This window comes from Blennius ocellaris, assembly GCF_963422515.1.
Source record: "Blennius ocellaris genome assembly, chromosome: 8".
In the NCBI taxonomy this organism is placed as follows: Eukaryota; Metazoa; Chordata; class Actinopteri; order Blenniiformes; family Blenniidae; genus Blennius; species Blennius ocellaris.
Genome location: NC_137657.1, coordinates 24,583,841 through 24,608,615, shown reverse-complemented (window position 1 = coordinate 24,608,615; position 24,775 = coordinate 24,583,841). Strand labels below are relative to the sequence as shown.

Sequence of the window (24,775 nt, the reverse complement as noted above, 5' to 3'; positions counted from 1 at the left end):
TAAACTCATTCCATTCCTGTACTTCTGCAGTGATTAATATGAAACATCATGACATTGAAAAACTGCACCTTCTTCATCTACAGAATTGCAACAGGGAGAGTATTGCAATTTTATCAGGATAAGATTTTAGGATTGAGACCAAATGAAAGCAAACACTGTGGATGTATAGAGAGTGGAGGATTTTATCTTCATGACAGCTATAAATGCTGTTTCATAAACAATGCAGCCCATTATCTACTAATGCATTATTCATGAGTAAATCAACTCAGTAATACCCAGTGAGATTTTGTGAGGATTGCATAAATGAAATGTCACCATCAATATGCTTACAGGCTAACATGAGCTGCCTCTATTGACTCAATGTTTTTAATGTGCAGGTCGCCTGTTCGCATTCTGTTGGCATCATAAATGATTCGCTGCTGCCTCGCTGACAGTTTTTCAAATGAATCTACAAAAAGAAAAGATCAATATGAAGACAGCTTGTACAGTGACCAGCCATCCTTCCCTTTGGTAAGGCACAGACATCCTTTAATATATCATACCAGGAAAGGGAATTTATTGGGCACCGCGCCAACTGGGATTGTTCCATGCTTGCATGCGAGCACACATGCATATATACACATTGTAATATCAGTCCTCCTTTGAGTATTTCTCCCCATTGTGGGTTTTTCAAGTAGCATCATTTTCACGGTTGCACCATAACACAGATGGGTCCCGCGTCTCAACACAGAGGCTGTTCTCTTCAACAATTTACCTGATCCGCAGACCCTTATACCAGCTGCGATTCAGTCTGAATGCACGAGAAGCAGATGGCCACTTCGATGTACAAGTGTCAATCCACAGTGACAGAGGCTATTAGGGATACTGGAATGCCTTGAAGCACCTGTGAAGGGCACCGAAATGCACATACATGTATGTACAATAATTGTGTGCGTTCATACTGACTAAACTACAACATCAAGTCTATGTTATAGATATTAGCTGTAAGATCCGCTTAGACATTATATATTTTTCTGGGGTTTCTTTCCCTGCCAAATTCAATACAGTTATGTCATCAATCGGAAAACTAAATTTCTGAATTGAGCTTTTTATATAGTATGAGTCCTGACATAAACCAAATTAAAACATCTGCCAGAGAACATTTTCAGAGGTTCAGCAGAGTTGACTGGTAAGGGCTGGTTTGGCAGCAAAAGACAACCTTTCAACCTAATGTGGGACATTAGGATAATTAATTAATACATACACACATGTTGCTAATCCAAGAGAGGACATTCCTGTTGAATGATCTGGTAGGGAAGGTGTAGCTTGTAATTACCTGTTCTTTTCTCAACTTCCTCTTCAAAACAAGATCCAAGGGGGCCATTAATCCTGTGAAATAAATGAGAAGTTCTCTGTTTCAACTCACAGATGGTTTTGAGATCATATGAGGTGGGAATCGACACAGCAAAGGCAACTGATGAAGCATTTGATTATTTGTCATCAAATTAAATTTGACATGTAAAAATGCATGAAAACCATTGACCAATTAGCTCAAACATAAATACTAATGGATTTCAGTTAACTGAAATGTCCATCCACAAGCCCACAGAATCAGGTACAGAACAACCCCAACCATGGCCAAATAGTCTTTCAGTGCATCTTCTCTGAATGTATTACTTCTTATTCTGATTCCTTCATGCATCACAGTTATAGAAGGGATATTGCAATGATGTTATTTTATTTTAATGTTAACTTTCTATTCGCTTCACTGCTCCTTGCTTGGTGTTAATTAGCATTACACTAGTGTGGTGAATTAAGATGTTTAGACTCATAATCACGTGGCAATTTGACCACAGCCCTTACCTCCATAATATATCTGCCTTTCGACTGAAGTGCTTGTTTTGCAGGATAGATTTCATCTCCCCTCCGAGTGATCGATACTACTTTATCGGCAATCCATAAAAACAAATTAAGTGAACATGTTTAAATCAAAGCAGAGGGTTGATACCTCCCATATAAGTAAAAATATTTTTGGTTCATGAATATTGTTGCATCTGAGAGCTCCATCATGAGGTAGCAAGTAATACAAAAAGGATATGTGTTTTACATTTTGTGAATGAAAATTAATGCATGGTTACAAATATGTAATGTTATATATGTTTCTTTGCAAGGTAAATTATTATGTTTATCTCAATTTGGTTTGACTGTATGACATCACTAACAAATAGATTTCATTGATAGTCAAATAAATCAGCACAGAGTTCAAAATTGTTATTTTGAGTACATTTTCAAATGAGCTTTGAGTCATGACCAAAAGAATGACAGCACAGATACAAGCAGTTAAAATGGGTTTTCTCTGCTGGGTGGTGGGCTTCATTCCTCATGACAAAATGAGGATCTCAACCATTGAGGAGAGACTCAAAGTGGAGCTGCTACTCCTCCTCAGTGAGAGGAATCATTTGAGGTGGTTCAGGAGTCAGATTTGGATGCCTCTTTTGGAGGTCAATTAGCACCCGTCAGTCCAAAAATCACTGGGTTTCGTCAAGACTCACACTCTCTCCATGCTGTCACCATCAGCCCATGCCAAGCTGGGAAGAACAAGACTGACTAGATGGATGGATAGACAATAACATTTGCCACTGTGTGCTTGTTTGGAGGCTTTTTTGAGAATCATGCAGTCCTTCTGGATAGCCATTAAATTTCACATCTGTTATGATTGGTGTTGCACTGACACTTTGTTAAACTGTAACATCACAATCAGCTGAAAAACTGTGTTTCAAGAAAATACTAATTACATAAATATTACCTTTATATTATATAACACGATCCAAGCCATTAACACAACATTTACATGCTGCCAGTGATCAAAAACCCTGCTGGGATCATAGGCTGGGCAAAAGAGGAGATGGAAGCCACAGACATGCAAACAAGAAAGCTTGTTAACACACATGGAGGGTTTCACCTCATGTCCGGTACCCTGAGGCCATACACGCAAAAGGAGGGAGGCCGTGAGCATCAGAGCCACTATCCTAGATGGAACATCCAAAATCCAAGAATACATCAGAAAGATGGCCGCTAAATGTCTCAGATAGCTGAAACCTGACGGGAATGAGGACGAGCAGATAACATGGAGACAACTAAGGAACATGTTTGAACCCTGCGGTGGTTTTTCCGGGTTGAGTATAAAAAAAAGACTTAAAACATCCCAAAATTATGTACAATAGCATATCGGAATTCACACAAATGACAGCAAAAACATAATTGACTTGAAAACATCTCTTACAGGGGAGAATCAGTTTAAATGTAAAAGCATGGCATTCAGGATAGATGAGGCAATGACTGCCAGTAACCGTCCAGAGCTCGATCACAGGTGTTGTTTTCACTTCGTACATAAGTAGGGTCATTTCCTCTGCAGAATCACTTCTTTGGTGCTTAATCTATCTTTCTAATAACTTTCCAATGAATTATTAGAGGCCCATCAGGGGGATGGGAGATGAAACTTCCTCTTAGTTAATTTGATAATTTTCCAAAAGCACACTCATAATTAATGAAAAAGGGGTATGTTTGGTTTGTTTCTTTTTTAACTAAACCCAAAGCTTTGCCCATATATTTGCCATCATGAGTATACCAAAATTAGGCTTGGACACAGCCAGAAGCATGTTAAACGAAGACATATTGTCATCAGCTTCTAGTTTACTGTGAAAACCAACAGGAGTGTCCAATCAGCATCCAAGAGTTACACAAACCTTATGAAAGGTCATAAAACTAGTTACGCTTTCTGTGAACAATGTTTCATTTGAGCTTGTGTGTTCCACAGGTTTACACCGGCTGATTATATGAGAAAAAACTATTCCCGACACAAAGATAAAGCAAAATATAAATAAAATAGAACCTGTAACAGAGTTATTGCTCCCATCTATACATTTGTTGTGACAGAAAATTCATTGCTGTCATTACAGCCTACTGGATATCCCCCAACAATGTCTGTGGAGATCAACTGTTGTTCATAAAAGCTACAACCAGAAATGAGAATATTTATCGTGATGCTCTTTTTGGACTCATTCAGACTTGGACTTGAGTTAATGTGCACATTTCGTAAGTGCAAGAATTAGGAAACTTTACACAATGTGGTTCGTCACAGCACAAAAAATACTGATGACTACCAATAATAGCATTTATTTATGACTGCAGTAGGCTCCATTAGTCCCAATTGTTGGACAATGAACCAGCATGCAGACAAGCAGCAACTGTCATCATTAACACACTCGTCTTAGTTTCTTACATGTGAAATTACAACATCGCGTTTGAAAAAGCTCTATCTGCTGCTCGACATTATGGAGCCATTCATTCTACCAAACCCTTGCACTCCACTCAGCATGTGCTATATGTAGCCTAAGTAAACAACCATGATGCTTTGAAACAACAAGGTATAGACAAGGGAGCTATTTAATTAGTTTTTTATTTCTGCAGGTGGAAACACATCACAGTGAATATGACACTGTTATATCTCTCAAACTACTAATATACTCTATTGATTTACCCATATGACGTTTTTGTACGGTGTATATGATTTTAAACTTCTTTAAATAACTGATAAAAAGGAGATGTTGATACAAATACTTCTCAAGTCAATGTTTTTTAGAATTACTTATCTTAATTGATTTTATTCCCCCTAATGCTGCGCTTCAAAGAATATTTTAAAAGCGGATCCATTAGGGTGAATAAAGCAGAGCAGTAATGGTGAGCCATGTACTGTGTTTTTGAACTCATATTTCAATTAACTTCCTCCTCAGTGTGCTGATTTAGATGATCCACTGAAGTACTGTACCGTTGAAAGGGTTTCTGCCAGAGCAGAAAGTCCCAAAAATCTCGAGATTTACAAATGTTCTTGAGTGAGCGGGAGCTTCTATTTCATTACAGACAATAGAGGATTGGAGGAGTGGTCGGGGACAATGAGGAAGACAGTACATTAACCTTTTTGTGGGAAGTGGACCGATGACAGACACTCACTAGGCTTTAGTCATTGGCTGTGTGACGTGTTACAGCTACTGTACAACACCATTTGGTGCTATTCACAATAATCCACTTTGCAGTTACTGTGGCAACCTGACTGAGCAAGGGGTAGTGTCACAGTATTAAGATGAGTCACAGTGGCTCACAGAGTCATCAAAGCAAGAGGTCATAGTCTCGGGTGCTTGTGTTATGATGAGAAATTCATCCATTCATCTCTGTCGGGTGCTGGAGATGATCGAGAGGCACGGTACACCTTGGACGGGTCAGTAGTGCATCACAGACCAAACACACAGAGACACACACTTACTTTCACACCAACAGGCAATCTAGAGTCACCCAGTAAACCTCAATTGCATATATACTGTGGTATAATGCCAGAGCATACTGAGAAAACACGCACGCTTAGAGAGAACAAGCAAACGTCACACAGAGAGCCCCCACAACCCAGGACCTTTTCACTATGAGGCCAGAGTGCTAAACCCTACACCACTGTGCTTCCCACAAGGAATTCAGACAGTAGAGAAATGTCATTTCTCATGTACACCTGAGATCAATAAAAGCCATGATGTTAAACGTGAGCGTTTCTCTGAAATACTAAACAGGATCTTGGTCAGTGTTTACTGTATGGACTGACTGTGTCCAGCCCTCCCTAACTCTGTTTGGTTAAGAGGGTGTGCTAACCAAGATTAACATGATCACAGGGTGCAGAGCCAAAGCCTCATGAGACCAGTGCTTCCAGCAAGGATTTTCCTAATACCTAAAGACTCAAAGCTTTTGATGCCTAAAACTCCAGAGCAGAATACAGAGTATATGAAGTCAGAGAGGGGGTCATCCAAGTACAAGACCTTAGGCTTCTCCCTCTGGGGAATATTTGTCACTTATTTCCCGGCAACTGTTCAATAGCTACTGTGCAATTTCAATTTGGACCATCACAGCCAAGGGAGCAAAATTGTCATATTTATTGGCATGGTAATGTTGCTTCCTTTGTGAGCTGGAATGTCTCGTGGCCTGCACTGTGCCGATGGTTTATTTACAGTATGTATTGTTTGGGTGACAAAAAACACACAACTACACTCAGTTTGACACACAGTTATTGAGTTGTTAAAGCTTTTGTGTATTAGCACATCTTGATAAATTAGCATGCATAATCTACACAGAATCAACCTTTTAGATGTGATAATAATGTTGCCATTGTCAAGTAATTGTTTATTCCTAAAATTTGCCATTTATAATTGTTGTTTTATGCAAACAGTAAATGGACTTCGCTTATAGAATGATTTTCAATTGCGCGAGCATATATATAAATATATATATATATAAAACTTGAATCTGCTTTTCTGCATTTGACCACAGATTTCTTACAGTAGGTTTTAAATTAATCTGTGCATTTTGTGTGCACTACAGTAATAACAACCCTCATTTTATTGCCACACGAATGTAAATATCTTGTATAAAATTTGAAGATAAATTTATGAATGTGCCTCAGATTTTAATTTAACTGTTTAATTGGATTTTTTGAAGACAGTTCTGTGATATGTTAATTTCACTGGTCAGAAAGCATGAAGACTTTGCAATAGTTATTATGTGTGGTCCATAAATCTCTCTAATGGTCTGTCTGGTTAATATTACTGAACCTGTGACCCGGGTATCTTAAGTATTTCATAGACATGCCATTCTGACCAAAATCTTTACCCTCATTCAAGTTTTAATGTGACATACACCAAGAAATTGGAGTATCTTTACAAGAATTGTCTTTATTTCTGTTTGCCTGGAGTCTTCAAATCTATTCGTTTCCAATATGAATGACGTCCAAAATGATTTGTAGCTTGATTTGTAGATAGAGAATTTGGAAAATTCTGAGTATGAAGATGAAGATTTTATAGAACTGATGGTTTTGTACTTGCTCCTATTTACTTCAACATATATGGGGGAAAAAATGTACACACATGGAACCCAGCAGAACTTTATATGGATCGTTGTCGTGTAACTTTTTGAAGTTCCCATGACTCTTAGAATGCTATACACACGCTGCACCACAAGAATCATTTTAAAAATGTCAATTGTCAATAGGTTTTGGTCATAAGCCATTTCTGGCCTATTAAAAGAGTCAATCTTTTCCTCCCTTGCAGTCTCTTTGCCCTGCTCGATGGAGAACCTTCAGCTCCACTTGAGTGTTGAAGCACTGGCTAACAACTGCAATACTTGTTTCTGCTTGTTTTGTGCTCATACCTTTCGGTCTTGTTATTATCCACAGCTCTTCCCCATGCAGTCCAACACTTCACATATAGTACAGATTGAAAGCAGCACTCCACATTGACAGATCCTTGACTTCTCTATTGTCATCATTGTGAAATAAAAATGTATTAAACACATCCATCGCTGTACAGTTCATTGGTTAACTCAATTGAACATCAGAATTTAATAAGTACAAATACTTTCATTCATGGCAAAATATTACTTTAACAAGGTAACAGTGAATTCATACATTTCATTCAAGTTTTTGGACACACAAAAATGGTTCAGTTGCAATGGCTTTTTAGGTAAATGTCATCTTATTAGAATTGTATTCCATAATTTGCTGTTCACCCCAAATACGCCTTCTGGCGACATAAAGATTATTTAACCATAAAGGACAGAGAACCATTAGATGATTTGGTCTCTAGAATTCTATCATATAGAGGGTGTGTGCAAAACATTTGACCAATAGACATAGTCACATTATGCTGAAATGTGTAACATGGAGCTATAGACTTGGCCACGAGGGGTTTCGTTAATAAAAAGTCACCAAAAGCAGACAAAATATAAGGTGAAAGCAGTACTTTATGCAAATTAATTGTCCAAGAAACATGAAGATGCTTTTGTGATATAATTTCACATGAAGCTATATCGGTCTGTCAGATCTCCTCTGTGCTGCAAATTTTAATTTCTTATCTGTTCTATGTGATGAACATCAACCTTTTCAGTATCTGGGCGGCGACCACAATACCTGTGACCCAATTGCTCAGAGTACAGCTTGAATGTAGTATTTCATGGACAAGTGACTGAGTTCAATCCTGAGAGTCATCCATGGAGAAATTCGACCTATACCAGAAGAGAGAGGGAATTAGACAAGCCTGACCACATCTTTAGAGCTTTATTGCTGTACTCTTGAAAACTTCTGCAGGGCCGATATCTTGCTGCCACAATCATTTTTGAACATTTTGAAACAGGTGGTGTGAATTAAAAAAAATGCAATTATAATAAATTTCCTCTTTTGCTTTCACAAAAATTTGTAAATAGAATAATGTTTTCCAAGGCAATTAGCTTCATATGCGTATGCAACAGGCAGTGATTGCTCCAAATTCAGTGAGGAATCTACGAGCCCACAGGCTGCTGGGTAAATGTGATGAGAAAACAAAATGATCACTCACAGACATTTAGCATGCTAATGAGAATTCTGTTTGCCGCACCGAATTTTTAGACTCTCTCCCTTCTGCTGTCTCCTCTCATAGAATCGATCAATGTCCACACATCCTGGATTTCAGCGTAAAGTGATTTTAAAAATTGGCTTTCACATTGAATCTGCTTTCTGTCAGTCTGCTGGCCATTTCACAAGACACTACAAACTCATTAAAAGCGGCCAGGCAACACAGGGGGCTTGCTGTGAAACCATGATACTGCAGAAGAACACAACGCAAGATATAAACTGGGGAAAAAAAAAAACTTTTTACATTAGGTTGATGTGGAGAAAAAAAGTTAATCAAATATAGCAGAAGTTTAGAAGATTTGGGAGGATGAGCCCCCACATCCCCCCTACATAATTTTCACAAGATAATATTGAGCTTGATAGTTATTATCTGGTTAGTCCACATTTACAGTCTGCAATTAGCATGCTTTTGTGGATTATTTTCATTCAAGCATTGTTAAGTTTTCAAGTGTCCTTTCAGAAATTTCAAGTTTGGATGAATTTAGAACAGAAGTCCTCCCTGGTGCATTGAGTCAACCTTTTGCTGAACAGTTGAATCTCACAAATCTTTACCCAAGTTGTTCAGCAATGGCTCACATGTTTCTCTCTAAACTGCCTCAATAATCCTAGTTTTTGTCATGTGTTTGATACACCACAGCTCTCATGCTACATATGCTCTTTCCCCACAAATTAATTATTTAGTTCAGTGCACCTCTAAATATTTTTTTCTCATTATACAGTCTTATTTTCTTTTTACCAAAGCATAACTCTTCCCCTGCTTGTTAGATGACTTCACTTTGACATATCTGATAGGTATTCATACATATCTACAAATGTCAATTTACATGGTCTGAACTTAAAAATAACCAAACCAAAAAAACTAGAGAGGAAAAAAATCATCCTCAGAAGAGGCATCCTCGAGACCCCTATACTCCCTGTTGATGATGATTTCTCCGACCTGAGTGTGTAGGGTTTACTCACTACGGTGAAAAATACTACCAAAGGTGTATTAGCATCACACAAAACACAGAGGCAGGTGCGATTGAAATATAGCAAAGGAAAACATTTGCTGTTATGACTGTGAGTGATGAAGCAGATGTATATTGTTCTGTCCCATATACTTAAGGTGTGGTGAAACTGAAGCTCATCAATGGGATGATGGATGCCGAGTTGTGACAGGGTATCAAGTCAGTGGTGAACATTAGAGCTCTTCCCGTTCATCACTGACACTGTGATAACTGCTTCTGTCTGCCCGTAGCAACTATTGAGAAAAACTGCTCTGACAAAGCTCTGGCCCCAGTTGTTGGGATCATTCACTCAGCTGAAGCTTTTGGCAAGCGTGGAGCCATTTGTATTCCGGCGCATGGTATAACCATGTGCGAGAGTGACTCCATAACTGTGCGCGCTATAGTGTGAGCAGAGTGACGAATGTTTCTCACCAAGTGGGCCATTTATCATGCCCGGCTGCCCTTCGAGTTAATGAAGTCGGGGAGCCTCGGAGCACATAGAGCACTCCTCTCCACCAACGTGGACAAACAGGAAAGCATGAGCGATCACAACGCCCCGATTGCTTCAGCCACCCCTGCCTTCACCCCCCCCCCCCCCCCCCCCCCCCCACCCCCCACCCTCCCAGTCCACCAGATACAAAAGAGTCTTCCCGACACCAAATAATTTCGGAACTGAGAAGCAGCTGTGGCACACTCTGGCAAACTCTGATTCAGCTGCTCATTGCAGATGCAATTCTGGCTTTCTTGAGCACCTCATCAATGATGAGAAAATAAGCACATCTTTGCAACATGAGTCACACATAGGAGACAAGATGGAAGACTGGAGGAGTTTTATTCCTCAGTAGTGGAGTCCAGCATTGAGAATCATGAAAGATGTACTCCAACAACATCATTAGCATCAGAAAATGATTGCCGATGTGGAAAACATTTAAAGGATGGGTTGTCATTAGGTGAGGAGAAGATTAGATATTTTGTCATTTTCCCATACAACCTGTCAAAACTGTTGTGCACAGTGAAAGTTAAAGCCATCCTTAGCGATGTGGAAATGTTAGACAGAGGTGACACATACACAAATCATGCTATATCTCAAGTGTTATGTTTGGAAGTTTTGCTAATGTTTCACTCCATTATCACAACAAAAATACAAGTTAAGTAGATAAAACAGTATAGATACATAAAGCTGCAGCTTCCTCTGAATAAATATAATTTTAAAGTTACATGGTATTTGTTGACAAGAGCACATTACACAGGCACAACTGCAAGTTAAAACAATCCAAAAAACATCTTCAAACTTCTGTAAAAACAGTATTAAATCACTGTTTATTTCAGGATATCACACCACATGAAGCCATGTTAAAAACTAAACTTGGAGCTGTCAAAGTTGTCGCATTTACTAAAATAAGCGGGATCTTTTCATCGTCGCTGTTCAGCAAAAACATATCAAAAGCACATAAAACAAACTACTCCTGGCAAAACATTCAAAAACCCAAACACAATACAACACAATCAAACAGCCGTGATCTTCCAAAATGCACGAGCACAAGCACCATTCAAATCAACCTGCATGTTCTCGTATTTGATTGGTATTATTAGGACACTAACAGCTAAAAACAAACTAGGTTTTCATCATAACTGAAATATGAATGAACACACTTATTACAAGTCATTGAGGTTCTGGGGTAGAGAGTTATGAGCCTTTACATGGCGGCTCAGCCGGTCCCAGAGGTTTTATGTGGGATTCAGGTCTACAGAAAATGCAGGTCACTCCACTTTGAAGTACCCCAGTCTCCAAAAGCTCTTATGAAATGACACCACCTCAAGGAGCTGGAGGGTTGTCATCATGAAGATAAAGTTAGGTCTGTTTTGCTCATTCAGGAGTAATCACTGGATGTTCTTCAGATAGTATGGGCTTGTTACCATATCATTCACAAAGTGTAGGGCAGTTCTGTGTTGATTAGACACACCAGCCCACACTGAAACACCGCCACAACCAAACACTCAACTTCATCAGAATGGACTTTCATCAGAACAGCACTGAAGCCCAGCCAGCGTAAATGCTCCCTGGTCCATGAGAGATGGTGATGCCTGTGCCCTGTTGTGTGGTCAAGTACCTCTGCAGGTCATCCAGTACACAGACCACTCTGACGTTAACAGTTTCCAATGGTTTGACGTGACACTTGATGTCTCTCGCCTTCCTTGAATGTGCCTGGACTTGAGTGACATCATCTGGTTTCACAGGGCTCTGTTCACAATGAAGTGTAGAATGTGTCCAAAGAACGTCCTCTTCTAGGTCTTTCTGAAACTCCTCTAGTCTCTTCGTATCTCTCTTTAACCTCAATGGCCTTCTATGAGGAGGTGCTGTTGACCAATTGTTAGATGTCGGTCTCAGGATGTCAAGATGTGAACACTATGAAGAGGAGGACTGTTTAAAAAACAAATCTGATTGAACCAAAACATCCATTGGTTGATTCATGGCTCAAACACCTGTTGTGAATTTTGTTAGAGAACAGGAAGTTGTCCAAAATGGCCATGATCATTAAACAGTTGAACATGGGCATTCAAAAGTTTAGAGAACGTCATGTTAAGTTCATGCATTTCAGGTTCATCTTGAAACTTCACCTGAAAACCAAATATACCAAACTTTTTGTGAGGAGTGTGTGTTTGTAAATCCATCAATGTACTCATGACATTATATGTATTTGGACTTGCTTTTCTCTGTCAAAATACTTTCTTGACCGCAACAGATAACTGACACATGAATTTTACTTCCATATACAGCCACTGTCGCTATCTCTAGCACTGTATGGTCCGCATCTAGATACAGTCTGCAGCTGTGGGCTCAGTTGGCAAAGCAGGTTGTCTTTTCAGTGGCAATCTAGTAGATTTGATTTCCACACACCCTGTCCATCTGTCAAAGTGTCCTTGAGCAGGACATTGAACCCAAAGTAGCTCCCAGCGGATGATAAAGCTCGTAGCACGGCACCTGCCACCAGTGGTGTGCATGTGAGTAGGTGAATGTGACTCACAATGTAACGGGCTTTGGGACACCGAGCAATTAAGAAGGTCCGATGAGAAATAAATAAGTGCCTGACTACATTTGGACATCTACCAATATCCTTGTAACCACAAGAGGTGTTGATACAAAAGGAAATTATTTCCAGACAAAACTTTGTGCTGAACATAAATGATATTTGGATAGTGGAATATTTGGGAAGTTTAACACTAACATGAAATGTTATGAGCGAAATGTTTGAAGTATCTTGCAGCTGTTTGTACAGAAAATGACATGGGTGTGTGCCCACAGGGTAGAGAGGGCGAAATATAAGTTAATTTATATTTCTTGTTCTATCACTGGGTGTTAGGAGGGACATTTAGCTGGATATGTCAAATCTTTTGAATGCCTTTGAGGAAAGAGCAAAAAAATCCTGTCATCAAGCACTTGTTGACCAGTACTAGCAAAATTAGAGGAGCAAATGTTCTCCTGGAGACAAACACCCATTTATCCCAGGTTACACCAAAGGCTGCACAGTCAGGCCATGCAACACCATGAACATTTGTGGTGTTGTGAAACAACAAGTGTTGCATGCTGGGTTAATGTTCCATCCTGTATTGCATATATTTCACACGCTATAATACAGCATTGGCGAACTGCAGCTTCAAAATCTGTGTCCCAGTGGAGGTTAATAGTGCAGGCTATTTGCATGAAGCATTTTAATGTTAATTTACCACCACAATAGGACCGAAATGGTAATATGCAAGCTGGTTATTATTGGGTGAAAGCAAGTGGTTCCTGTCTGTATTTTCTCTGTTGCATTTTGTAAGGATTTCCCATGTTACAGAGGACAACTGTGAAGTGCCGTACATCTATTTTTAGCACATGAGACTATGAACTGACTTCTCTGGCTGTGTGGGAGTGTCAGCTGGGGGGCAAGACTCTAAAAACCAGCAGTGTAATGTTAACACCACAGGATTTTTGGGATATTATGAGCACGTACTGAATTAATGATCAATAGACGATATTGATGTATTGCAAGCCATTCAGTTGGGGGAGTATCATCCCCAAAGAGTTACAATCTTACATAAAACAAGGCCCAAGTCTTCTTGTTAAACAAACTCTTTAAATTGTGCAACATCTTGATGTTTATGATTGCTGATTTGGGCAAAAAGCCAGAAGATTCCTGTGTGTTGCTGCTTCCCTTGGAACTAAGCACATCTTTTTTCAGAGCTGTCAAGCTTCTCTAAGCTGCTCCCACAGAGATAAGTGTGGTAATAGGCTGAGGCTATGTCAATTATAGAGGAGAAGGAGGGGGGCTGACACAGGGAGGATTTTTAGTTTTTTACGTACACCTTTTTGCACCAATGCCCACCCCTTCAACCCTTAAAGCAAATGAGCATGTTCACTGAGCTACACCTCGATATAAACACCTCACGGTGTGTCAGAACTGTTGAAGATGCAATAAAAAGATGCTATGAAAACTCTCTTTCCTTTCACACTCGCGTCTCATCTCACCGGTCAACTGCCAGCAGTGAGGCAGATAATTAACCCGGGCTTTACACACACACACACACACACACACACACACACACACACACACACACACACACACACACACACACACACACACACACACACGGGTTTTCCCTTTGTTGAGGAGGCCTGCACTCACAGAGAAGAGACCATTACTCTGCCCAGAGCAGGTACGCCATCAATCAGTCTGTCATAAGGCGATGCAGTGGGAGGCATTTCCCACTTGACGTGAGAGGAAGTCCTTCTAAATTCCTCGCTCCGAACAGGCAACTATCACACTTGGCCAGAATTCAAAAGCTGGATTCTCCTTTTCTTCTGAGGTGAAATTCAAAGTTCTGCTCAGCCTCAAGACCCGACACATCTTTTGAAAGGCACCCTGTCACTTTTCAATTAAAAGGTTTTTTACGCGGGATAGCCTGCAGGGTGTCTCTCATTTGTATCTGAATGAGTCTGAATTTTTCAGGAATAAAATAGCAGGAGCTAAATTTATGCAAGAAGTGGTCGAACATGGATAATTAAGCGGGGAAGCTGAGCAGAACTGTGGAGTATGGTAGCTGTTAAGAATATGTCTTTCATGATAAAGCATGAAATAATTCAGCTTCAGAGTTTCGGAAGACTTTGGATTTGTATGCACAAAGAAAACTGGCAGCACCTTTTTAAGATTTTTGCTCTCGATCTTTAAAGGGGGGGGTCCTGGAATTATGGTTTAGAGGTTTTTTTTGTTATCTTTTTTTTAACAATTCATTTTCTTTGTCAAGCCCACACCTTATTAAAAAAAAAGCTTTACAGTATTCTGTCTCATTAATGCATAAGACCAGTAGTCTAGTTTCCTGCCCTAAACATCTAGGAGTTTAAATTTGTACCAGAAAAGCACTCATTTGTATTTCTTGTCGCCACGTTATAGGCTTTTTCCTTCCATTACAATAATCAATATAGATCCACAATCGATCCCTCATGCTCAGAAAGAAACTGTAGGGTCTAGAGTCATGGCAAAAGGAGGGGGGGAAAAACTGCTCAGTAAAATGGTTATATTGCTTTTAAATAACAAACATTAAAATGCGATGTGTTCCCCTTTTGGTATGGTCTCACCTTCACTGATGACGATGACATGAATGTCTTTGCCAAGCTGTTGTTTTAAGCAAGGGTCAATCGTGCAGAGAGAATAACTGGAGAGTTTGCATGACGAATCTGCTATTCAGAATAGGGATGTGACGTTCGCTCACGAGTGAGTCATTTAAATGGCTCTTTTAAATTAACAACGAGATCCCGTAACGATGAGAAACCCACACTTTCTTCCTGTGTCACCTGTTGTGTCCGATGAGGCTGAGTCGTCCACGCTGCCTTCACGTGAACGCCTAATGACATCTCAGAGTTTGAGTTGTCCACAGCATGCCCCGTTCACGTGAACGCAGCTAACTTAGAGGAGGAGGAGTGACTGCGGAGTGGAGCAGAGCCACGTTTACCACTTAATCAGGGAGGAGGAGGTATTTGTGATAAGAAAAACAACCCAAAACAAACGTGAAATGATCCAAAGTCGATCATCAGAGTCGTTGGATGCACTTTGCTGAGGATGACACATTTGTCGCAACATTTGTCAGAAAAAAAAATCTCTTTCAAGTCCACGTCAACAAACAACCATCACGATCAAATAAAACCGCAGCATCTGTCAGGAATAATGTCAGAAAAGAACAGATTGACTCCAGCGCTAATGATGGTGACGTCTCCGTTAGCATGAAAGGAAGCACTCCTCAATATCCGGATCCTTCAAAGATTCATAAATCTCATCTTTCACTCAGATTTCAAAACGTTATGCGGTCATCTAATCAGTATTCGATAACTTTCTAAAGATGATGATAGAACAATAAGATTAAGTTAATTCAGGGGTCTCCAATGTGCAGCTCAATTTAGACCCTTTATGTACTTTGAATTTTCACTTTGAAGGTCTCTGTGGCTGGGTGGTGGTCCTCCACCAGCATCTCTTTCCTTGTACCAACTTCTTCTGTGACAAAGGTACAGATGGTTGGTGAACTGTTTTTTTTTTTTTACTTGTTCCTTTGTTAGAAGCACTGTCTCTTTCCTCAGTGGATCCTCAACCCCTTAAGTCAGGGGTTGACAACCTGCGGATTTTGACCCTCTGCCGCGGCTCCTTGAACCTCGGTGCCACTGCGCAGTATGTGCCGGAGCGTGGTGAGCGAGGACGGTACGGGAAGGCAAAGCACACCCAGATCCAACTCTGTTGCACAGTCCCACAACAGATCCATTCTCTGTGACACAGGAGAAAACATTCTCATTCCTAACAGAAGCGTCCAGCTAGTGCTGAATCTCCTCGTCTCCAGCTAGGGAGAGGAGCGTTGTACCTCAGTGGCAGACCGCAGTGCTGTGTAGCCCGCCCATGTTTCAATAAACCGAGTCAACAACACAGCGCAAAACGGTGTAAGTAAACAATAATGGGAGGGTTTATCGATCAGCAGACATGTGGAGGAACGATTCTGATGAAAATCCTTCACTTTTTCACCTCACTGCCACAGACAGCAGCTATTATTCATATAACGTTAAATAATCAGGATCAATACAACAACGGAATGACATTGAAAGCCACACTGCTCACAACCATGGTTCTAAAAACCCCGAACTCCCGTATATATATATGAGCTGATTATATAACATTGATGCAGGGCAGCGAGTGGTTGGTCGGTGGCAAACAGCCTGATGGAAGGATGGACGGATGACTTCCTGGTGAGTCGGAAGCTTCCAGGTCTGAAAGGATCTGCCGTCTCTCTCCCCTTCTTCACTTATTTAGTGTTTTTTGAAATGGGAAAATTTAATTGGAGCCACTGTAGTGTAGTGGTTGAGACTCTCACCTGCCATGCAGGGAGACCAGGGTTTGAGTCCTCATTGGTGCATTAACTTATTTAAATATGTTTTGTTCATTTTGAAGACGTAGCTTTGTTTACTCATTTTATTTTCTATCCATCATTCCTCAATATTTTTATAGCACAGAGGTTAAAATCCATATATGCAGTGTTATCTTCATTTTTGTGTCAAGAGGGTTTTGCACCTCCCAGTGTGTTTCTGTTCAGCAGGAAACGGGTCCAAATGGCTCTTTTAGTCTTGAAGGTTGCCAACCCCTGACATAAGTGATGTAATTTATTCCCAGCTGCAGGTGCACACCCGAAGTGAACTATGTAGTTAAATTGACATCATGCAATAAATGACAGTTCAGTGGTCTATGCACTAAAAACACTGTTGGAGACCTAAAGATATATATTAAATGTTATAGGTTCATGTTTATGTGGACAAAAAGTAATATTTAAAAAAACGCATTCACTTTAAGGTGACGTATATCTTCTTGTCAGAATAAAATCAAGGCCAAGAGTTTTCAGAAAAACTATTTTGGGTAATACAATTTCCTGTAAAGCCTTGAAGTGGAGGTTAGTTCAGATGATGCTGCGACTCAAAGACACAATGTCAAAACCCTCATTCATTGAAAATAAAAGCTCAGCCTGCAATTTTTTTCCCATCATGGTTTCATTCAAATGCATCTGATTTGATGTTTTTCCTTATGCAATGGATGCTAAGATCATTTGGTTTGGTACTCTCTGTTCCAGAATATCTAAAACAAAGTACCTGAATGCTTCAATGTTACTGAAATCAAAATTAACCCTCCCTCTAAAAAAGAAAAATGGTGAAAGCACTCTGCTCGCAGGAAGATGGTCTCCAATGTTATTGCTGTCATGGAAATGAAGCCCATTTTAGTAATTGTTGGAGGGAAACGCAAATGTCACCTGGGTGTGCAGACCTTTAAAAATGTGCCGTGCATCATTCAGGTCACAGATGACTTCACGAAAATAGATGCAAAAGCTGTTTAATGTTGTGTGAGGAGTGACACTTGTAGAAGAAAAAAAAAAAGATTCACCTCAGTATTAATTTATTTTCAGTAGTCTGTGCAACAGCTTTTATTGTGTATAAATAGCAGTTTAAGTCCTGTCGTCCCAAGTGTTATGTGTCTCCACTGGAATTATTAACAGTAGCATCGCCATCTTGTTAATTAAAAGAAATAATAAAAGAAATGTATAAAAGGTTTTTTTTTTTTTTTTTAGATATGTATTCATGTGGTATTTCTCTTCTTCTTCTCAAGCCTCCAGGATTACCTTTAAAGAATCATCCACGCAGAACAAAATGAGCTCGGTCGTGCGTCTCTCCCTTTTTCAGTTTTCAGTCTCGCTCGTGCTATCACAGAGCAGCAGGGCCTTCTGCCTTTCAGCCATGGAGCCCTCTCACCAGCTTCATTTTCCCCCGTGAAAGGAGAATACGCACTGCAATACTTAATGAGTGCATGATCCTCATCAAGTTCCCATCCTCTGGGCTACAGTGCACCACAAAAAGACTGACTGGTGTCAGCTGATCGCAGAAGGCAGCTTCATGTGTTACATTTTTCATTGCAGACAACTTGCGCTGCGGCATCTCATCTCAGTTCTTGTTAACTAAACATGAACTCGTTCATTGTTTTAAATCCTGTAATAAATCTTCAGTTTATGTTGTGATGCAAATGTTTTGCATGCACACGTTCAGCATTGGAAATGTGATTTACATTTGCATTTTTTACTGGCCATGTTTTATGTATTATACATACTTTAACAAAGTATGCATTTTAAATAAGTTTGAGTAATGGCAAAGAAATACATAATGTGATGTCCACAAGTGGGCTCATGCATATGCGTGTGCTACTGATGCATCTGGCGGGGATTGTTTTCCAACAAGTGTACCTCCTGTGTCAGTGATTCTTGTGCGATAGGTCTGGAAAATAAGAAACACTTCATCCAACCCTGTTTGAAATAAACGGCGTGTTTGCTTCAGGCAAAACACGCAGCTCTGATCTATTTTCGAAGAGCACGTTCACTTTGAAACAAGCTACAAACACTCAAGTCCACTGCAAATTACCACAATGCTCTGAGCTCATTGTCAAAAACTTTTTAGATCAATGTTGTATTTTATTTAAAAAAGCAAAGGCCTGCCGTGATAAGCTGAGGGACTCCTTCAAATGTGAATCAAACCTATAATTATCTATTACATATTTTAATGATGCTCCGTCTAATTCATATTCTGTATGTATTGATTGTGAATTGTTTCTTAATCGAACCACAATGCTCACGTCTCTGTGCTTTGTAAACACATTTACACATAAAACACACAACTGAATCACTTATTGGATATTGAACGGGAAACTGCTGAGTAGGAACATGTGCAATATTGACATGACGGGTGGTAAACATTGTGGAGAGATCTATTTTATATTACATACGTATATGAGTCTGTGATATGATGAAGATCAAGTTATTGTTGCGATTACAAGCAACAGAATTTATTAACTTTTCAGGAGAAAATCTGTTAATTTATCAAAAGGTTTTATAGCGTAATTCATTGGGTTTTGCATCATTTTGTTTACATTATTGGCACAACGAATTTTAGTTTTAATGATTATATAGTTTGTATTTATATTAACTTATTGACCAACATAAATAATTTTCCAGTTTACCTGTTTTTCATTTTATCACTGACTTAATTATCTAAAACAACCTGTTCAATCCGCAAGGTGACAACTTAGAAAATAATGAACTAGCACAAGGATTTCTAACACGTCAAGGTAATCTGAGAAAATATAACAATTACTTTCAACAAATGTTACACAGGTAAGACTGAGTTATGATACAGAGACAAGGCAAGGGAAAACAATAAATAAAGACTTCATTAATATAATGACTAATACATTAATTGATACATTAATGTGTTATTCTTTGGTAAGCCTGAGCACATAATAGTGTTTAAGACCTGATTTAGAGAGGTAAAATATCTGAACATGGTAGATTTTTATTGAATTTTTTGATAAATAAACAACCGCAGTTTCCAAATTATTTGGTTTATTTCTTCCTATTGAAAGTCAGCGGCTGATGTGCTTTGAGTTAATGGTCCAGCACTGCCACCGTGTGGCCAGTTAGAGTACTACATGATGAGAAGTGGTAGGAACCATTGAGCCGTTCCGTGTTTCCTGTCGGAGTGTTTTATTTGAAGGTAAAATACGAGCGATTGTTTTAGCGGTGAACGAGACATGTTTAATTTTCTTTTGCTGTTGTTTAAAGTTTTAACAAAAATCTAGTCGATACGAGCCGAATAAGAGCGATAACTTTGCTGCATGTAATCATATATTGTGTTGTTTACTGTTGTTGTTTTTAGTTTGCAGCCGCGTTTGTACTTCCAAGGCTCCACTACTGTCACTTTTCTCTTTCAGTGGGTCAAGGACTATGAATAAAGAGCTAAAAATGAAGGCAACAATAAACCAGAAGCTGACAGAGATGGGAGAAAGAGACAGGTAAGACGACACATCGAAGCATGAAAGTAAAGACACTTATTTGTCTTAGTCATTGAGCAGTTTTGGTGATGGGTTATAGCCTGGAACAGATCTCAAACCATCTCAACAGGCTCAAGGGCAAAGTTAACCCTGTTCAGGTTTCAAATCATTCAGAGGACCAGCAGTAGACATACATGTATCTGAAAAGGTCTCCAGGACAGAAGTTGGACATTGCTTAAATAAACCTAAGATACATTTACCCCATCCATCTATACCGCTTATTCGTAAGCGGCGTCGCTGGGGACTGGAGCAAATCCAAAGCAATATGGTCGAGGGCAAGATACATCCTGGACGCCCTCGCTATCCATCACAGGACAAACAGATACAGAAGATCACTCACGCTCACATCAAGGGTGTGGTTTAGGATCCCCAGTTAGCCTCACACACATAATTCTGGACTGTGGGAGGAAGCTGGAGTCCCTAAAGAAGACCCACACATGCAAGGAGAGAACACGCAAACTCCCCACAGAAAGGACCGGCCGGTATTTTACCCCACACCCTCTTGCAGTGAAGCGAGAGCACCAACCACTGTGTCATTGTGTGACCATTTGCCCTAATGGTCATCACTTTGACATTGCGATGTCTCTATGAACCTTTGGCTGCCACAAGCCAGTCACTCCGTGCTTCTTCAAAATAGTTGATGGCTGTGTTTTCTTAACTCCATCACATAAATGCTTCCCCCTCAGTTTGGTTTTGGAGAGAGAATCTATTCTCGAGTCGACTCGTTCATCTATCCTGCTCATCTTAGAGTCGCTTCTCTTTCACATTAAGAGGAACCTCTTGTGGTGGTTTAGGAATCTGATTAGGATTCTCCGGAGTCGCCTGCCATTAGAGGTCTGGTAGCCGGAGTTTACTTTAATGACACTCTGTGGTTGGGTCAGGTTCTTCTTGAGATATTGTCTCTTTTAGCTGGTGTGAAAATCGTTTTTCATCCCTTTAGGATGAGCTGGAGGAAGATAAAATATCTTTGCTTCTCTGCTCATTATATTGCCTCGGTAAACCCCAAATGGATCACAATTGAAAAAGTAGATTAAAAAAAAGTTTTTTCTGATTGACCATCATGAAGTTGCTTTATACTACAATCTACTTCAATCAATAATGTCCCTTTACTCAGCAAAGAGGGTCACCTTTTTTTTCCATTATTTGTTGGGCTATGGGCATTAATCATAAAAAAAATAATCATAAATTGCTCAAACAATGACTTGCAGAAAAATCATTAATGATAATATATTCTTGCTTTAACCACATCATTATGTTGTCTTCTGTTGTATCTGTTCTTCTCAACTGTGTCTGAATATTAGTCTGATTACTGTCAGTTTTGTCTCCACTTGTTGCCTCCATTCATTTTCTTCTTGGAGACATTTTAAACAATATTCAGGAAGCGAAACCACAGTGAAGTGATAACTGAACAATTTGTTATAGAGATTGAAGTCTTCTGAGTTAAACAGTGGTTGAATAATTCAAACATCTTGCACGGACACTTCATAAATGATCGACTGCGTGAATGTGTCCATTGCTTTATTTTGTTTTTTCAATTAGACACCATCCATCGTCTCCACTGCTTCATTCTTCTTGGGGTTGCTGGAGTCATTACTAGCTGACTGTGAGATATTGTCAGCTTTTGAAAAGGCCACATAGCGCTGCTCTGTCACGTATTTATTGGTCTGGCAGCATCCGTCTGAAATGTCCAGATAGTTTATAGTGGGACTGTCAGCTCAACTGAGTGAATAGCTCGGCACCAGGGCCAACACAAACACTGTTGCAATCAACATGAATGCCGCAGCTGCTGCTGTTATTATTGTAATATTAACTTTTTCTCAGCATGAGAGGGGAGCACATCTGGTGCTGTATTGTCATTTGTCTTTGTGCTTCATTGACAGGCTGAAGGAGCTACTGAGAGCAAAGCTCACCGAGTGCGGGTGGAAAGACCAGATGAAGGCGCAGTGCAAAGGCAGGAATCACAGTTGGCACACCTGCTCTTCATGAGGGGAATCGGCATCCCCAATTTAACTACGGGCTAAAAAAAAAAAGTTTTTGATGTTTTCAGAGGTCATCAAAGAAAAAGGTCTGGAGCACGTCACAGTGGAGGACCTGGTTGTAGAGATCACTCCAAAAGGAAGAGGTACCTCAACTCACTGTACTGATGAGTTCATGCTCTCTCAGCTCGATGGTTTAGTTGCAGTAGTTGACATTTTCTTGTGAGCTGTGGTGAAGGAGAAACGTATGAATTGCAGAAAGGAGGTTGAATGATGGTGATGAAGTGGTGAGAATGCAGGGAGCAGAGATTGCACACGAGTTTAGGTACGAAACGCCCAAAGCTGTGGAGTCGACGGTACAGGCAGGGTGGGCTGTGTGTGAAGATGAGGGTCAGAAGTGGAGATGTAATGATTCACCATTCGATGAGATTCCCGTGTCCAGTACACGTTATCGTTGTTTCACGATTTTGTTTCTGTACAAAATAATTTCCCAGACAAATTGAGGCTGAAAACTTTCATTGTTTCTGTTCAATACAAGACGGTATTTTCACGTCTTCTTTTCAAAACTGTATCACGTTAAACTTCTTTTATTCCCGCGGTGGGTAAGGTATATTTACTTTTCTTTATAAAAGAATAACTTCAAATAGATTTTGTCTCAAAAATAAACAAAATTAACTGAATTGGAAAACAAATGTCACATAAAGTAAACAATAAAGGAAATCTCTTCAGTTAACAAACAGAGACTGATGAACTTTGTTCCCAGCTTCTGCAGGGTTCGACCGGAGTGTCTCACTGTGATGTCGGGTTACGTGCTGCATCATGTTGGTTGTAATGTTTGTGCAGGGCGTCACAGTATTTGCACATAGTTCTGTTATTGTCTCACTATTTTCATTTTCCCACTTCGGAAAGCCAAAATGCTGCCACACCTCCGAGCTGTAACTGGAGGGAGCTTCTTGTGCGTCAAACTCGCCTGAGGCCACAGACGTAGCTGTTCCGTCCTCTGCACCCACCGTCTTGCCGCTCTCCGTGTGACGTTTGCTCAAAATCAATAAGCTAAATTAGATTGCCCCCTCTGCTGTTTACGTTGCCATCCTTCTTTTTTTTTTTATTCCACCGATTTAATTTGCTGATGTAGATTAGATGACAGCCACGTCGGGAACAAGATGCTGAGGATGGAGCTTGGAGAAAACAAAAGTTGGATGTAGTTAAAGAGGACATTTAGAAGAGAGAAGATCAACCACTGTGGTCTGACTGAAGCAGATTAAGATGCATAAGTCCTCATTGAACAAAATGGCTTTCTGCTGAGATATTTCAGAGCTTGGAAGTGATGCATGCCTTTTGAACGGACGCATCTGCAACATGTTGGACTGTGGCTCGGCTTTAAGGTCCACAGCTGTAATGTTTCTGTCTGAGGCACATTGGATCTTCACGAGACGGAACCGCTAATCGACAGATTAAGCGCAACTGATGAGTCAATAGTTTTTGCAGAAATGATAAATCCTCAGGTTTTTTTTTTTCCTTCTTCTTGCAGCCTTGGTGCCAGACAGTGTGAAGAAAGAGCTCCTGCACAGAATAAGGGCCTTCCTCGCACAGCATGCCACTTAAGTTCATCTGATCACTTCCCCATAATAATATGGTACACAATTCTATTTTTAATGGAGGAATTTACTGTAATTTACAATAAAATTCCTATGATTCACGTCTGAATTTACCTATGTTTTTACTCATCATGTGATCAGTAACCACATGTCTAACATCATTTGCCTTGAGCATGTGTTCACATTTTGTATATATTATGATATTGAGAGGTCAAAATCATTTGAATAAAACACTGAACATCTATGCCTTTATTGACTTGGGTTTTTACTGTGCATTAAGGTGCAATTAAGTCGTTACGTCGTTTTTTTGTCTCCAAAAAGAAATAAAATTCTGAAATAAGTAAGTGTATTTGTTTGTAACATTCATCACCATCACTCCACACATGCACAGTGAAGTCACCGTGTTGATGGTGTTTATTTAAATGTAAAACCTTGTTAGTTGGCAAAGCCAGTGTTTCTTTTCGGGATGAGTGTGAATCCATGCAAAATTAATGTGTACTTGTAGCATGTTACCATACATTTTTACTTACAAACATCAGCAAGAGTGTTCCTTTACAAGTGGAAGAAAGCCTCTCCGACAAGTCCTTGATTCTACATTAGTTTATTATTGAGTAAATGTGTGGCACTATGCAAGAGAAAGATGGTAATTAACTTCTCTGTGTCGGCGCCTTGAATTGCTTGCGAAGGTTGGGGTTAGTCTCGGTTGTTCAGACTCTTAATATCACCCTCTTCCTATGATTTAATCGTCATAAATCACAATGCTCTGTTAGTGGCACTCTTCACTGTTTATCGGACTGAATACACAGTATTTCATGTCATTCAG

General features: G+C 39.8%; 1 protein-coding gene across 2 annotated transcripts; it reads left to right on the top strand.

Moving 5' to 3' along the window:
- Positions 1 to 20,009: 20,009 nt before the first annotated feature.
- eny2 (ENY2 transcription and export complex 2 subunit) lies at positions 20,010 to 24,300 on the top strand. 2 transcript variants are annotated; one of them, XM_080501700.1, is made up of 5 exons: positions 20,010 to 20,041; positions 20,259 to 20,339; positions 22,259 to 22,329; positions 22,426 to 22,500; positions 23,886 to 24,300. In XM_080501700.1, exons 2-5 carry the CDS (start codon positions 20,272 to 20,274, stop codon positions 23,957 to 23,959), a joined length of 288 nt encoding a protein of 95 aa, XP_080357826.1. In that variant the 5' UTR covers positions 20,010 to 20,041; positions 20,259 to 20,271; the 3' UTR covers positions 23,960 to 24,300. The 2 variants fall into 2 exon arrangements, with proteins under 2 accessions (XP_080357826.1, XP_080357825.1); XM_080501699.1 differs by lacking the exon at positions 20,010 to 20,041 and having other exon boundaries at positions 20,145 to 20,339; positions 23,886 to 24,299.
- The last annotated feature ends 475 nt before the right edge of the window (positions 24,301 to 24,775 follow it).

What these genes read in the sequence shown, in the direction of transcription:
- eny2 (XM_080501700.1), top strand. Translation starts at nt 20,272, where the DNA reads ATGAATAAAGAGCTAAAAATGAAGGCAACAATAAACCAGAAGCTGACA. An exon ending in GATGAAGGCGCAGTGCAAAG is followed by an intron (nt 22,330 to 22,425) that starts GCAGGAATCACA and finishes TGATGTTTTCAG; the next exon opens with AGGTCATCAAAGAAAAAGGT. An exon ending in GATCACTCCAAAAGGAAGAG is followed by an intron (nt 22,501 to 23,885) that starts GTACCTCAACTC and finishes TTCTTCTTGCAG; the next exon opens with CCTTGGTGCCAGACAGTGTG.